The 16,971-nt window shown below is 53.7% G+C and overlaps 1 protein-coding gene across 1 annotated transcript; it reads right to left on the bottom strand.

Annotated features, from left to right (window-relative positions):
• Positions 1–10,128: 10,128 nt before the first annotated feature.
• Positions 10,129–16,679, bottom strand: TNFRSF6B (TNF receptor superfamily member 6b). The gene is made up of 4 exons (XM_059827300.1): positions 16,637–16,679; positions 15,699–16,077; positions 13,272–13,469; positions 10,129–10,423 (listed from the first exon to the last, which is right to left on the bottom strand). Exons 1-4 carry the CDS (start codon positions 16,676–16,678, stop codon positions 10,152–10,154), a joined length of 891 nt encoding a protein of 296 aa, XP_059683283.1. The 5' UTR covers position 16,679; the 3' UTR covers positions 10,129–10,151.
• Positions 16,680–16,971: the final 292 nt, after the last annotated feature.

Genomic DNA, 16,971 nt, shown 5'->3' with positions numbered 1-16,971 from the left:
AACCACCTTCCATGACAACTACTGGGGGCTTTCCACTAGTTTCTCTATACACGCTTAGGCTTTTTTGTATCCAAACCCACTTCACAAGGATATAGTCCCAGCTGTCAGTAGTGCCTGCTCTCATACCACTTCATCTGCACAACTCAAAGCTGATCACAGGCCTTCACCCATGACGCTTGTTACCTCGGCAGGGAGTGCTGATTACATTTTCTGATGAAAGAAGAAACAAATCGGTACCAAAAGCAGTCAGAACCCCATGTAGGAAAATGACTCAGGACTGGTGCAGGAAACTTGGACAGCACAGTATGCAACATTACTGGGGAAAAAATGACCTAAATTTCTTCCATAAACTAGGTGCTTATCAAGTGGAAACAAGAAGAGGAGGAACATTCGCAGTGAATTACTCAGTTGTGGAACTCTGCCTGACATTTATTTTTGAAGACAGAAAATCACTTTGTGGAGGCAGGAATCTCCTCATTCCTTCTCAGTTGCACTGTCTTTCCTTAAAGCTGAAGGCTGCTGATTCCAAACGCGTTACCAAATTTCAATCGTTAGCAGTTTCCTCTGTTGACTACCACATTCCCCGCATCCTTTTTTGAGGCTGCCTTTGCAGCAGTCTCACCTTTCCCACAATCATGTTGTCACATGCTACCAAACGCAGTTGTGAAGATGAGGCAGTAGCTTAGGAACTCGCAGGATGAAGCATCCTTTCCTTGAAACAAAATCCTTGCTGGATGAACACGCAGTAATCTTTACTAACACTACTAACCCATGAGTAATAACTTCTTTTTGGTGCATGGCCATAGATGGTACTGTCTTTCTACCATCCACAACTGCACTTAACTTACTTACGCTTCCTCCATCCAGTCGTCTCTTAGGAGCTGCTCCCCGCCACTGCGGCCGTGACAGGGGCAAGCGCACATCATGGAGGACTCCCGTGCTGAAACCCACGGTCCTCACAGCAGAATCATCTGCTGCCAGCTGGGCCTGGGAGGTGAAGCAGCCACGCACAGCTGTCCCGCTCACTGCTGCTCTGCTAGGGAATTGCTCGGCAGCTGGGCGAGGCAGCTGCCGGCGTACAAGCAGCACAGCATTATTTAGCAAAAGCTTCATCATTTGAAGTGTAGGTCCTTCAGCTGAACGGATGTCGTGCTAAACATCTGGAGGAACTAATTCAAACCTCTGATCCAGTGCAGCCTTAAAACATCTGTATTCAGTATATACCATAAGCACTGCTCTGGGGATAAACGAAATTCACTCTAGTATTAACTGTATCCTTAAATGCTTTCCTGAAACAGAAACCTACAGAGTTGTTTCTGTCATGTTCCAGTTCAATTCATAGCCAGGCACTCCTCCGCTAGTTCTCAGAAGTTAAAGAACCTGCTACCATCTCATCTGTAGATTTCCTTTAGCAACTTTTATTTGAGTCACACTCCCACAAAAAAAAATACAGTCGTAAAGAGGAATTCGTTGTTCCCAGAAACTGGTATTGCACATAGCAGCTCCTTGCTGCCTGCCCCTGTAACAGCAACAGTTGAATGAACCCGCAGGCAGCCCCTGTGTTTCACTCCGAGGTTTTGCTGGGTTTTGTGACCGAAGCCCACTGCTCGTTCAGATGTGTTTTTCTATCATCAGGGACCACGCTGACCTGTGGGATGCCAAGGGTTATCCTGCCCCGTTGAAAGATTTCGCTCCTCTGACACAAACAAGGCTTATTTTTACCTGAGATATTTGCAGTTACGCGTAATACCCACATATATCGAACACCTTGCTTTGAACAGAAGATCTTTGCCCTGGAGATGAAGGCAGTGGGAGCAAAGGCAGCTGGCCACCTGGGCAAGGGGGAAGGACAGCCGCTGCATGGAACGCGACTGCTCCCACCCAGCCCCGTCCTCTGCGAGGATTAAGCTCTCCCAAGTCTGCACCCACATGTCCTCAGCGTGGTGGAAATTTTGACAGCTCATCTCCACGCCTTGAGAAGAGGCAGGATCACAGGATAGTCTACACCACAGACTGTGAAAGACCTAGTAAATGCCCCGTGAGTACAACTGTTGTATCAAGGGGCAGGAGATCTCTGTAAACAAGAGGTGCTGAATCACAGGCTAGGTTGTTGCTGCGTCACGTCATGTCAGTGCCCGACACATGAAACTGGGTGAAAGAAGAACTTGGGTTTGATCTTGCCAGAGCGGATTTGTTCTTTCAGGTTCAGAGTCATGAAGTGGGGAATGTACACTCCTATTCTTATCTTCCAAGTTTCCCAACTAAAGAGCCCTTGTCTTAACTTCTGGGAAGACCAAGAGAAGTCCAATAAATCGCCTACCAAGCTCCAGTATCACGGAAGGAAGTAGAGAGACAGAAATAGAAACCAGCCTCGGGGAAGCTGTATGATCAGACTGAACAAGCACATTGGAGCATGTCCCTGAAGCCGATCTGAACTCTCCAAACCTTTATCTAGTCCCTTACACTTCATAGCCAAAAATGCCCTTACATTCCCATGCCTGAGACTCAGCAGCAGCACCCAGACCACCCAACGCACACCCTCACCGAGCTCATGTCCTCGTAGCGATAGCTGGGAAGTCATCATTCCTTGTACTCCCATAGAAAAAATTATCATGTCTCCCGGCTCCACTCCCCCGTGTTACAGCTCAGTCACGGCACAGCTGGAGCTCCGCTGTGTTCAGCGCAGCTGGGAAAGCCCCAAACCGAGCACGGGACACTGCTGGCCCCTGCTGTGTTGGATGCCTGATGCTCTTCCTGGGTGAGCGGTGAGAGGGGACACCACACACAGCAACGGGGGTCTTGATTCTCCCCGCATGCGTATGGCAATACGAGGTCTCTGCCAATACTGCTTAGTCATTTAGGCACAGCAGGCTGTTCTAGCCCTCTCCCTAAACATTGTGTAAGATGGAAAATGCCATTGTTTTTAAAGGGTAAGCAAACTTGTTTTGGGAAGACTCCTATTTTGTGTTGACCCAGATTATAATACATAATGTGCTTGCGGTTGTAAACAGTGAGGGTGTTGTGTAAGGATATAATAGCCGTAGTCATTCCAAGCTTTCTGACCATGTTTCCCAGAAAACTCATGTAAGCTAAAGGACATCAGAAAGTTTACTAATATATTATATTTTTATTGAAGCTAAGAGGAGGCAGTGCCCAGACCTGAGCATTATAGGCTAAGTACGTGGGGAGCAAAGTCAGGGGAGCCAAACAGCGGCTGAACAAACAGAAGAAACGTGCTTCAGATGTGACCCAATTGGCTGGAACAACTCCTGTAAGTGACCTTTTAAGCCTCCCAGGCCAAAAGCAAGCTTTTCTGTAAAGGACAACTGTCCTCCCAACACTTGCTTAGAAGCAAACACTGGAAATAAGTGAAAACCACAGTGTTGTGCTCTGTAACCGCCACAAGAAACTGGATCCAAGGTTTTGTTAAAAAAGACAATTTCATGCTAGTGTTTCTTTAGCTCCTGTTTTAACTATTGAGCCAGTGCTACAGCACTGTCTGAACAAGTCTGCTGGGTACTAAATACTGCCGAATAACTGAGTCTATGTAGGGAGATCAGGGATGAAAGGTCCTGTCACCTGTTCTCGCCTTACTCAGCGGCAGGCAGCAATGATTTGCTTTTTTGGAACATGCTTACTGCAAAGACCTCTGCAGACTTTCGAAACGTGGAACCTGGAAAGCTCATCACGTTTTACAAGGGGGAAAGAAGGGGCCTTTGGGGACCAACGCAGGCAGGGAGGGAAGGGGCAGGGGGGAGCGACCCCCCAGCCCACACTGCCCCCGAGGCCGGTTGCGGTTCTGAAGCAGGGACCCTTCGGCAACACTTCTAGCGTCATCAGGCTGCCAAAGTGTTCGAGTTTCTTTACTCGGAATAATATCGACAAACCAAATTGTTTCCTTTTCCTTAATGTCTTTCATTAAGGTTTTTACATTTTCATTGAAAGGATTTATCAATCAGATTCTGGTTTTGGTCAACACGAGGCAAAAATTCCCATTTCATTAAAAGAAATATGAGGAAGGGTGATTAGGAGGCAGAGTTTCACCCGGCTCTGGCCAGGTGTGGATCAATGGTTATGAGCCACGCTCAGCCCAAGAGCACTTGGCCCATCCCCTCACTGGACGTGCCGAACCGCCACCAAGCCGCCGCGGCACTGCCTGGTCCTGACCTCTCGGTTCCCCTGTGTCCCACCGGCCCAGGCTGGGAACGGGGCACGTCGCCCGCCTGTGCCTCCTCTCGCTTGCTCTTTGAGACAGCCCACTCTCAGGCAGCTCCTTGAACACAGATGGGAACAGGAATTATAAACTGAGGAGGGGAAGCAACGAGGGCAGGGGAATGAGGGGTGAGACCCCATGGGAGAAAAGCACCTCCCTGGTCCCACGCCTGTGGCTGAGGCTGGTGGCACCGAAGCCCGGCTGCGGGGCAATGGGTGCTGCCAGAGGAGACCTGCCACGGGCAGAGCAGCCGAGCTCGATGCCCCGGTGCAGCCAGCACACTTGCTGGTGACATGGAGCAGCTCAGTGCACCTCAGTAACCGTTTTCTGTAAAAACAGGGATGCAACTTCTGCTTTTCCTGCTTGTTTGGAGACTTCACCCCCTGAAAGCCGTGGGAGGCTCAGATGGAAACAAACAGGTATGAAGACCTCCCGCAGCAAAGGAGGACTGGAAAATAATAGCGGTGTGAGCAAAAACCAGTGCTGCGATACCAGGTGGGGGTTGTGGCAATGGCTTTATCCTGAGCATCACGGCACCCGTTTCCCTGCCCAAGCCTGGGGTCCTCTCTCAGGTCACGTTCTCTGGCACCCCAGTTCAGGAACCCCTGAGCTGAGCACAGGTTGGTTTGCCCTGCACCCTTCAGCTATCTCTCTCTGCTCCTGCTCTTGGGCACTGCCAACTTCCTCAGTCTCACCTCTGCTTCCCTGGCACGGCTGGCACTCTCCACCTGCAGCACTGGCACCGGAGGAGCTCGGGCCCGTCGTTGGGTCACTGCAGAAATAACACTGTGCAGCAGCGAGGGACGAGTCTCAGCAGGGAAAGCCTGGGCATGCAACACAGGGGATTACAGAAGAAAGAACCTACAATTAGGAGAAGAAAAGATGCACGCCTCAAAAGAAGATAAAATCAGCACCTCTTTGGAATAGTGATGGGTGAATTCAAACGAGTTGGGTGTGTTAGCACTCCCCGAGTCCTCTCCCACAGTGTCTGGAGGGTTCAGCCCACCGTCAACCACCGAGCGACATGGGAGAGCAGGGGATGAAGAGTCACCTCTAGCAAAATGAAAACATGGCGAAATATGCAGGCAGAAGAGTGAATTTACCTGTCTTGTGACTAGGTTGTAACCCCAGGGCCAAGGGTGGCTGGAGTCTGTTTCGACAAGCAGGATTGCGAGTCTGCACTGGTCACAACCCCTCTGCATCCCTCTGCACACCTCGAAAAATCCCCCCTCGCTCTCCTCTAGCAATCCCGGCTCTCCTCATTTGTGATGTCGGGACGTGAGCCAGCTATGTATGACCTCACCAGAAAAACTCCCACTGACTCCTTAAACTAACGTTAATCATTCACCTAACCCCGTTTCAAAGCCTCCGGCACTGGGCCAGCACATGTGGTATTTGCGTTGCGTTGAAGTGTAACGTGTCCGAACCGCTCTCGTGACAAGCAAGTCTGCTCCTGCCGACGGCGGTTTCGTGGGTTTGAGGAGCCGCAGCCACCCCGAGTCATTGCCGCACCTGGCTGCAGCGAGAGGCGTCGGAGTCAGCCCGTGGCACAGACGTAACGGGTGGCCCTGCCTCAGCATTTTAAATAAACTCGTGGGTTTCTGGGTTTTTTCCCTCTTTTAAGTATTTGACAGCACAGGGTGATAGGGAAGCCCGGCTCAGAGAACAGCGTGGGCTTGGGCTTTTTATGTAATGCTCATAGCATTTGGGAGAATTATCTTCCGTGTAATAAATATCTGAGTCATCCCCGGCGGAGAGTGACATCCACATTTAAACGTTACCATGTGCTTGTCCTTGGCCACAGCTTATAGGGAAAGCAGTCATTTAAATTATCAGGAAGAAGCTCATGCTGCCGACTGTTCCTCTTCTCTCTCCAGGCTTTGGAAACTTCAGTGAAAACCAAAAGGGGTTTTTATCTCTTTCAGTTATTTCACCTTTTCAACTGATTAAATTTATGATCAATCTGAGGTTGGTCTGGGACCGCCTGCCGTGGGCTGGGTGCGAGGCGGGGGGAGCGGAGCAGGGGAGGCTGGCAGGGAGAGCTGGGGTCAGCGCCGCACGGTGCTCACACAGTCCTTTCCAGCAAAGCCCAGTTCCTGGAAGCCGAGCAGGACTCGTGCTGGGATGTTTGGATGCTGTTATAAAGGTCCATATTTACCAGAAAGATCCCCCGCTGTCACATTATCTGCAAACCCACGTGAGGAGAAACTTTGCTGTGCAGAAATTCCAACTAACTCAGCATGAGGGGACCCAGGTTGGGGGCAGACTGCGGATTACGGCAGCGGGGAGACCTGGGAAAGGTCTAGCGCTGCCAATAAACAGCCTGCAAACTGCACCGGTGCCCAAAACATCGCCTGCCTGGAAAGCTCCCAAAGGGACGCTCCAACCTGCCTGCGCTGGGCTGGAAGACACCAGCACCTAAATGCACACTGAGCCACCGCCAGGTCTAAAGCACCTCAGCAGCGCAAGATAACACGTGGGTGCTCTCGAGAGGTCCTGGAAGCGCAAGTCACGCTGGCAGCACCGAGCTGGGGAGCTGCCGGATGGCGCAGGGCATCGCCCGCCTTCCCCAGACCCTCGGTCCTGGTTGCACTGGCCGTGGAAGCCTGGCAGCGCAGAGCTCATCTGACACAGGCTGGGCAATCCCCGGTTATTTAACCATCCTCTCCTGCTCCGGTGAGCTGAGGCGTGTGGTCCCCTCTGCAATCTGGCACACGGGTGACAGACACCCATCGTCTCCCCTCCGAGGAGGGGTCGGACACGGTCGACCCACGGTCAGTGCCGGGAGGGCCACGGGGGCTCAGCCAGGCGTCGCTTCTCAGGAGGGTGGGAAGGAGCCGGGCAGCTCTCCTCACCCTTGCACCACCTACACCTGGGGGGGTTTGGCCCCTCAGAGCCACAGCGGTAGGACCTGAACTCTTGCAAACCCCTGGGTGGGAGCAAGCCTGCAAAAGCAGCTGCTGCATTTGCTTTATCTGAATGGTCAAAGGATCTGTGCAGACTGACGTCCAGATGGGACAGAGCACTCACAATGTCAAATAAAACCCCCAAAACAAAAAGAAAAACAAAAAGACCCTTCCTCTGCGCTGGCATTCAGCAGGAAAGATGTTTCCTGGGCTCTTCTCCGGGCCAGGGCAGGCCCAGCGGGGAGGACGTGTGCTGGGAGAAGTGGGGGATCGCTGCCCAGTCTGCGTTTATCAGCCGCCGGCTCTAGCATCGCTCAGCGTGTTGGCGTGGGGAGATGAGCACAGAACCACAGCCGCTCTGCGTTAACCTCTGCCAGTGCCTGGTCGGACCTGGAGTCCCATGGAGCCCCCAGCCACGTCGCAGCCACGAGAAGCTGCCGGTGAGCAGCCAGAGCTCAGCCGGGAGCCCGGGGGCCGGAGCTGGCTGCCTTCTGGCTCGCCGCGCGGCTGATGGAAGCCTCCAGCCTGCACCCTGGGTTTTGTCGTACTGGTGAGAAGGGCAACAAGGTCCAAGGACAACACGCAGTGTCCCAAGACCCCAAGCCCAGCCACAGTGCCCCGTGGCCACTTCCAGCTCGGGACTGAGGTCTTTTATTACAAAACCCACACAGAACAGGCACCTCTTTCTCTGGAAAAATCACCCAACTAAACCAGCACCCAAGATAACGATTGTCAGCTTCTTGCCAATCATACTCTCATTTTCCCACCCTCCCCCATGACTCTCCCGGTAAATACGTATTTCAAGAAGCCAGGATGGTGTGGACAAAGACTGGGAGGCAGTTCCTACACTAACAACCCTCCGTTCCTGTTCTCCTTTAGAACCAAGGACACCGAATCCTTAGTGCTGAGTCAGGACTAACTGCAACGCAGCAGGACGGGAATCCCTCGAGGAGCCGCAGCCAACGTCGGAGACTCCGGCTGCTCCAGGCTTCCACCCATCAGCGCTGGGTGTCCTGCCTTGCACTCTGCCTCGGGGAAAAGCACGGTGCTGCAGCACGTTCCTCACAGTGCTGTGATGGAAACCCTCCTCGTCTCCTGCCCTAGCTGCTGTCGGACCGTGGCATCGGCACTTCGCTGCTGCCAAGGGACTCGGAGTAAGCCACGCTTGGGGACTGAGCTGCAGCCCACTGGAAGAAAGCAGCTCAGCAGGGCAGAGATTAGATGTGGTGATAACTGAGCATTGGAAAGGGGAGTTACGGCCCTCGTGCAGCCCCTTTGTAGGGTTTCAAGGCCAGGCTTGACAAAGCTGCGAGGGGATTGCCAGGATCAGTCCTGGCTCAATGCAGAGGTGTGAGCGAGAGGTCCCCTCCGCTGCTTGTCAGCCATCCGCATCTTTGTCCCTGGCTGAACTGACCCAGGGCAATGTTGGGGTCACTGAACTGCTTCATCCCCAGAGCCAAAAAACGGGGTGAGACGGATGCAAGTCTGGGATCCCCAGTTGCCAGTCTGGGATCGCCAGTTGCCAGTCTGCAGCGCCAGGCAGGTGCGAGCAGACATCCAGGGACTCCGGAGCAGCGAGGAGCAACGAAAAGGCAAGCGCTGCCCCCGGATCAGCCCCGTTCATCCAGCCTGCCACGAATGAACAACTTGTCATCGCAGCAGGAAGAGGCCAGGACGTGTCTGTGGGCAGCAAGGGGAGGTTAAAATCCCCTCTTCTACTCGGTTATGTCAGCCTTCCTCGCACGGGGGAAGTGTGGGGGCACTTCCATGTAGTGTATGTTTCAGAGCGCTCTTAACAGCTCCTAGTTGGGGGACAATACTTCTCTTTTGAACCACAAACTATTCCTGGCAACTACTCAGCTAAAAAAGAGCTGTAAAAAAGCCAAACTCATTCAAAGCAGAAGATGTAGGCTCTGTGTCATTATCGCTGCAGGCTGGAAAATGCCTGAGAGGGTCATCCTTGTTGACTTCCCTCAGTGACATCTGCAAGGCTTAAAAAAATCCGCCTGCAGTCAGCACAAGCGCCCCAAGGCACGGCTCTTGGCTGACTAAGCGCCTCTCTGCTCGCCGCAGCATCCGGTCAGGTCTGGGGACAGACCTGGGGCTCAGGGTGACACGGTTTGGATGACCCAAGAGACGTGAGCTTTGCCCTGCCCGCACCGGCTGCAAATCCCAACGCAGCCAGGCCACGTCCCGCTCGCACGCAGCCTTGCTGTGGCTCACGGAGGCTGGTTTCGGTGGGCTATTGTGTCATGTGGGTGGCTGATGTTGTGTGATCATGGGGTGAAGCACGCGCAAAAAGTGGGCAAGGGTAAGCGGAGTCAGTAGATGATAGTCTGGGACTCGCAACACCTCCTCTCTCCTCCAAATGAGACTAGGAAAGGACTCTGGTGACAGAGAATCGTATAATAAAATAACTTCTTTGGTTTCTTTCTTTAGAAAACATCTCTCACACATGGTATAAAAACAGGTAGTTTAGAAATAAATTTAAAGCCGGCTGTACCAGTGATTTCAGGAGCATCCTACACCCAACGTGCGTCTCAGCAGTAAACTCCTTTCTCAAAACAAAGCACGACAAACGCAAGTGAATCCTCTGTGGCGAATACTGTTAAATAACTAAAAAAAAACCCAACAAAACCAAACCCACACAGTTTAAAACAAACCCAGACAGTTGTCTAAAAAGGAGGAGCCGGGTTCTTCCCCAGAAAACTTGACCCTGGCCGCATGTTTCTCTTCTGATAAAATATTGACCCTTTTTGAGTTCTGGAAAATCAGCGGCCAGCAGCCAGGGAGGTCCCAGGAGCTGCACCGGCCGCTGGCGCAGGGATGCTGCTGCTCACAGCATCCCACCCCAGAGGCAGCGATACAGCCGCACGCAGAGCGGGACCCACCGCAGCTGCCACAGCACACTTCAGCTCTGACCCACTGCTCATCTCTACACTGCATTTCAAGTTAAGTTTGGAAAGGTTAATAAATTAATGAAGCCACAGAAGAAAAAAAAAAAAACCACTCAAAAAGTTCAGTTCATGTTCTCAGTACAGGAGGAAGCGCTTGCGGACCTTCTCTTCGATGGAGTGGAGCTTGGCAGCTCGCAGCGCGTCCAGCAGCTCCTTGGTGACCTCGTAGTGCCCCTCTTTGAGGTGGGTGAGGAAAGCCCTGAACTTCTCCTGGATGGCTGCCCTGGTCCCCAGCGCCTGCTTCCTAGGCGAGCGCTCCAGGATTTGCTGCAGACGCTTCAGCTTTCTGGCGGGGATGTTCTGGTATGCCACGAAGTCTATCATGGCTTGCTCACAGTCGTCGTCTCCTAGAGCTGCTGGGAGAAAACCGCCCGGAGGATAAAGGGAAGGTGACCGTGGGACACCAGGAGAGCAGGTCACAGCCCTACTCCATGGGACGTCTGCCCAGAGAGGTGGTAGATGCCCCATCCCTGGAAACATTCAAGGTCAGGTTGGACGGGGCTCTGAGCAACCTGATCTAGTTGAAGACATTGGACTAGATGGGATGGACTTTAAAGGTTCCTTCCAACCCAAACCATTCTATGATTTTATGACATCGTCCTCACCTGGGCACTGCTCTCCGGCCGTGGCTCAGACCAGGGGTCCCAGCCCAGTGAGCCCTGCCAGGAAACCTGCCTCTCACAGCCCATCTTCCAGATTCGGGAGGGTATTTTAGCTCACATGGCCACATACATCCATGAACGTGAGCTGGGGACCACCTGCCCAGCTCTGCCCACGCACGCGGCTGCCCAGGCAGAGCGCGAGTCCCTGCCCGAGGATGCAGCAGCATCCGTCTTGCAGCGGCTCATCTTTTGCCTAAGTCAAGGGGGAAGAGGGAGGGCAGCCGGCTCGTGCTGCCGGAGGGTGTGCAGTGGAACAGCAGGTCAGAATAAGCATTTTGCAAGTGGAAAAAGTGAGGTTGGAAGGAAGAAAAGGGAGGAAAGCACCAAATACGGCACTGTTAACTGGCCAAAGCCCACCTCTGCCAGCCAACTGCCCTGGAAGGCTGGGTCCAGCCCTCACCACAGGCTGCATTTCCCAGCAGCAGCCCATCCCATACTTGGCAACGTGTAAGAGTTCCTGTAATTTTGAAAAAAGTAAATATACCTTCTCCATGCTGCTCCTTGCCAGGGAACAGGGGAAGAGGGAAACTCCAGAAAAACTGAAGTAATCGCAGTAAGTATTTACACATGTTATTTTTCCTGAAAGTTTCTATTTTCCCATGCAGATTTTTACATCTCGGGACAGGACAAGCCCCAGGTGCAGCCCAGACCAGGGCTTTTGGACAGACCCGGTCCCAGCTGGTTAAAGCGCTGCTGGAGCGCATCCAGCGTCAGGAATGAAATCACAAAGAATTTGCGAGAGATCAAGGCCAAACAATTACTCAATCAAGGAGAGGCTAGCCCCATTTTGTGCCATTGTAAACTGGGAACGGTTTCACTGGTTATAGTGGGGTGGGTCGGGCTCCCTTGCCCAGACTCTGCCTCTCCTGCAGACTCAGGGTTTATATTGAATGGCTCCTGCGACTGCGGTTGCAGCAGGGAGGAAGACAGGTGCCTGCACGCCTCCCAGATGAAATCACGATGAACTGGAGTTAAAAATACCCCTCGGCTCCCCTTGCTCACAGACTTCCTCTCACTCTATAAATAGCTGAAAGGCCGGTCTGGCCGCGGGTGCTGTTGCCTAACGAGTGGCAGCGCACATGCTGCTGACGCTGCTCTCACCTGACCGCCCCCCTCCCCGGGACTGCGTCCCACTGATGACAGAGCTTTCCATCTCCTCTCTCCGGCGGGATCACGCTCCTGGCAAGGAGCTCGTGGCGTGAGTCAGGCTTTGGAAGGAGAAATGCCCGGCGTTGGCTGCGCCAGGAGAGGACGGAAAGGCAAGAGCTCCTCTCGCACGCTGCTGGGGGGAACAGCCTCCTCGCTGCGTCACCAGGGAGGAGAAGCTCTTATTGAAGCTCAAGCTTCATCTTGATGGAAGAAATTCATTTTTTACAGTGAGAAGAGTCACTCACTGGGACAACCTCCCCAGGGACGCGGTGGAGTCCCCATCGCTGGAGGTTTTCAGGATGTGGCTGGACATGGTGCTGGATAATCTCATCCAGGCTCCCTTTCCCACGGAAGGTTGGACCAGATGAACTTTCAAAGCCCCTTCCAGCCTGGGCTGTTCTATGGCTCTACGACTGATTTTTTTTTTTTTTGGAACTCCAAGGGTGCAGGTTCACCAGCACCCAGATCACTCACGTTGAATTTGTCCCCCGTGTATCTTGGCTGAATACTCAGGGTAGAGCGGGTGGTTTGGAACGGCTGCCTGCCTCACCTCAACTGACATCAGGCCCTTGAGATGGTTCTCAGTCCCTTTCTCACCCCCCAACTTGTTGGAGTGCGTGTTACAAAGCACCCCAGAGCCAGCCCATCGCTCCCCCCGGCTCCTTTGCCCTAGCTGTGCCCGCTGGCAGCTCCTGACCAACCTTCAGCCTCCACGGAGGCTCAACGCTACGTTTGCACTATCACGGTGACACAGTTGACACTGTGGCTCTACTTTTTCACCTAGCAGGTCAAAATCCACTCTCCATCGAGCCTCCGATGTACCTTGGACTCTGCTCCATTCAACCTGCATGAGAGAAGGCTGCGGCCGCAATAAAAGCTTCCTAGGAAATGGGCTGAAAGCCCGGGTGAAGCGAGTGCAGGAGGCACGCCAGGAGCTGAGCGGGGTGGCTCAGCCCTTCACACCGTGTCTGTTTACATGACCGCCAGCCATCGGTTATCACTGCGAGCTGTCAGTTACAGCCGAATGGCTGCCAAAACTGTCCTCGTGTCCCAGTATCCCCAGTTATCCCAGTCCCTGGTAAGAACCGGTGGGATTTCACTGCCAGCTCTTTGTTCTCGCTGAGCAAGGAGCCTGCACAGTGGCTGTTGCTTAAGCCCTGCACCCTGCCCTTGCCCTACGGGACCGACCCTCGAGGGGGAGGAAGGCAGACAGACTATATTTTATCTGTAATTATTATTAATTACGGATCACTCCATACTTTTGACAAGCTATTTCACCTCATTTTGCATCTACGTAGGAAAAGGTTTCACAGAAATTTCGCTCTCGCCCTGGCAGCATCGTGGTCCCGGCATCCCCCCCTGCGCCCGCAGAGCCGTGGCTCACCTGGTCCCTGCGTGCTGTTGCTTCTCCCCGGTCTGCAGGAGGTGCAGAGGGTGTCGTGGTACTGGTTGCCCTGCACGTTGGTCACCTTCCCCTGCTGCTCGCAGTCCTGGTGCGGCTGGCACGGCTTGGTGCTGGAGTTGGAGGAAGAGAAGAAGCCGCGGGGGCAAGGGCGGCACTGGGTGTTCTCGAAGGGGGTACCTGCACACGGGGAGGCAATGGGACCGTCAGCCCGGGGTGACAAGCTGTCAAGGGAGCAGAGGCAGGAGCTGGGGACGATGCTGGAGGAGCAAAGAGTGCCAGACACTATTCGAGCACGAGGGTGATGTTTTGGAAATGAACACTGCCTGCAGCTCCCCTGGGAAGCATCCACTTGCAGGGCAAACAGCAATGCTTTCCCCAGCCATCTCCCAAGCCAAAGCATTCAACATGTGCTGAGAAATTGTCACCAGCCTCCAGACGCAAGAGGAGATCTCATCTGCTACTGAAAAGGGCCATCTCCTGGGTAGGAGACACCAGCTGGGACGACGGGTAAGCCGAGTGCCAAACCAGCCCTTCGATTCACGGCAGAGTCAGGAGGCTCCTGGCCAAGTGAAAGTAAAAGTCACTGAGAAGGTGAAAGCTCTTCTCGCTCCTGCAGCGCTGCTGGGAAGCCATCCAGGCTCCGGGCCAGACCCGCCGCTCTTTCACAGGGACGGTGCCACGCGAGCCAGATTGCACCAGGGTGTCTTCCACATTCTCAGGGAGAAGAGGGAACGGCCCTGATAGGAGCACATTTCACACCCCTTTTCATCTCCTTTTCATATATCTAGTTAAGAACAAGGTTTCTACCTTTCGCAACCCACTCGAGGCCATCACGTTGGCTTTACCAGAAGTCCTAGCTGGCTTAGCTAATGAACCCACCTCAGTCAATATTTGCAAACGGGAAATCCACAAAAGCCCACGTCCCCAGAGGAACCGCACAGGGATCAAAGCACCCGTCCAACCCGAAAGCCAGCGAGGTCTGCCCACCGCCCCGCAGCCACCGCTCCGCAATCACAGGGTCCGCATCGTCCCCGTCCAGACACGAGTGCTCACAGCCCCAGGGCTCTGCCCACCCACGCCGGATGCTCAGTCCTTGCTGTGGGGTTTGGATGGCTGGGCTGGGGTGCCATCATTCCCCATGCAAGAAGTAATTTGTAAATAAACAATAATAATAACAACAAAAGATTAGCTTCTTCTCAAATGCCCCAGCTTGCTCACACGGCTCCTCAGGCCTACAGCCAACCCTCCAGCCAAATTTGATGTTTAATGTCAAAGGGCTTCCCCACGTTGTTTGCAGACCTAATTCACTGTTGCTGCATTACTGCGTTTTGTAACAGTCACGTCCCACAGAAAAATTAAACCGCGAACCTCAGCCGTCAGCATCAGCTGAAGACAGCGGGTATTTCTCCTCCGGCCTGGGCACCTGGAGCTCGTCTGTGTCGTGCACGGAAGGACTTGAAAAGCCTCCACACTTCAAAGTGCGAAGCAAGATCATGCTGGTTTTGCTGACGCTGCCCACACTGTTTTATTATACCCAGTTGTGGTTTCCAGACAGAGCTCTGCCCTCGGTGATTCAGGGGAGAGCGAGAGGGAAACATGCTCGGAGGCAATTTGCATTTTTAGAAAGTTTGCACACATACAAATGGAGCAACCAAGGGACCAGGCAAATTCATGCTGGGGAAACAATGGAAAAATAAATCCCCTAAAATCTCCCGTGACTTACATCTCGCCAGGGGACGGAGTCTCGGACTTGTGAATCTCCCCCAGATGTGAATCGAAACAAGGCTGATTTTATGGGTTTGGAACCTGTCCACGTATCCATTTCATGTTTTGCATACAGCCTCTCCAAATTGCTCAATAATAAACTGCAAAACCCAGCCCCAGAGCTACACACATCCACCAGCCCTGCCCTTGCATCATTAGCAACCCTTTTCGGCCCAGATAATTAGCATTCCCCACGCCCTGGCTACCTGCCTGCAAGGAGGAGGGAGCTGACAGAGGAGCAGGAGCCGCTGGGGCCCTTCCAGCTGCCCAGAGCCCTGGCAGGGCGAGCCGCTGCTCCGGGGACGGGTGAGCCACGGCCCGGCTCTGCCTGCTGCCGCAGGTGAAGGAGGCAACTGGGATTGCCGCGTCCTGTCTAAGCGCAGCGCTGGGGGATTTCAAAGGTTTTCAAAGTGAAAGAAGGGGAAAAAAACCCAAATAAATCACTCTTTGGAAAAGAGGCCAGGAGCAGTTTCACACGCCAGCAAGGACGGCACCGCACTGGTGAGCAAAAAGGGAGCAGGTCAGGCTATGGGCAATCATCGGCCGCTGTATTTCTCCTTGATTTTTAGCTCCAGCGGAGATTTTGGGATGCGACAAGAGCCTCACAAGCACGCACACGGCTGCTGCAGCTAAGGTACTCACCCAGTTTCTCTACACCGGAGCCTGGTGGACACTGAGAGTGCCGGATGCAGAACTCCATCTCCGAGTAGTAGCCCTCCTGGCACTGACAGACGCGGTTGTGGGTGGCATTGCACTGCTGCACCTCCACCTGCTTCTCCTCGCAGATGACGTTACAGTACCGGCACTTCTCCAGGTAGTTCCAGTACTGCGTGTAGTGCAAATCCGGGCAGGGTTTGCACACCGTCTGTCTGTCCCTGGTGCAGTGCTGTGCCACGAAGGTCCCCGGCGGGCACTGCTGGCAGGTCAGCTTCTCGTTCGTCACAGCATCTTTCCATTGGTAAGTGGGTTGGGTGCCGGAGCCGAGCTCAGCCAGGAAAAGGAGGAGAGGGGCAAACATCCACTACAGCAAAGAGAGCGCAAAGAGCCCTTAGCTCGCCCTCTCGCAGAGGTGCAAGCAGCAAACTTGGCTGCTGCTGTGCTACAGAATTTGTTACTGTTGTAGATGCAAGAAATTATTCTCCCACCTGATGCTCTCCCCAGCCCCAGGGGTAAAGCAACGGTGGTACCGGGGACCAGCCGCTGACCCCCACACGCCTCCCCATCGCCCTCCGCTTGCCATCCCAGGTGACAAAGCATCCTTCCCAAGCGATGCTTCCCAAACCCGTTTTGTGGTACCTTCAGAACCCCATTCCCCTCTTTCAGTACTAAAAGCAGCTCCTCATTCTCCTCCTCTTTTCACCCCGCTTGGTTCCCCACTATTTGGGGTAAGACCTTTGCAGATCAGGAAGCAGAAGGGAAGTTTTCCAAGCTAGCAAATACAAGGGTGCTCCACAGGCACTCTAAACTTTTTTGGAAACCCAGATACTTGGTAAAGGACCAGAGAATCCCAGAGTCTTGTTCATCCTCCCTTTCCTTTCCAAAGCACGCGCGCCCAAACTTAAGAGCAGACGGTACGTTACCTTGGATGGACGCCTTAAATCCGGCACGTGGCAGAGCAGCATAGCACCGAGGGCTTCCGAGCGCTGCGATCAGAAACCTGGGGAGACAGAGAGGGTTCCTCAGAGTCCGGTTGGGTTGGAGCTCCTCGCTGTAGCAGCAGTGCCGATCCAGCCGTCCAGCTTTAAAGCAGAAAGAGAGAGAGACGGGTAAGGGCTGTTACGGAAGGCTGAGTTTTCTCATCTGCTTTTCAAGCAGTCCTTCCTCCGGGGGCGATGCCGGCTCTCCCCGGGCCAGGGCCAGGGGCAGAGTCTTATAGCACGGCGGAGAACCGCCTCGCCGGTGGAATGCTCCGGCC

Source organism: Gavia stellata, chromosome 20 (assembly GCF_030936135.1).
Source record: "Gavia stellata isolate bGavSte3 chromosome 20, bGavSte3.hap2, whole genome shotgun sequence".
NCBI classification, from domain to species: Eukaryota; Metazoa; Chordata; class Aves; order Gaviiformes; family Gaviidae; genus Gavia; species Gavia stellata.
The sequence above is the reverse complement of the archived record's forward strand: the minus strand, read 5'-3'. Positions and strand labels throughout refer to the sequence as shown.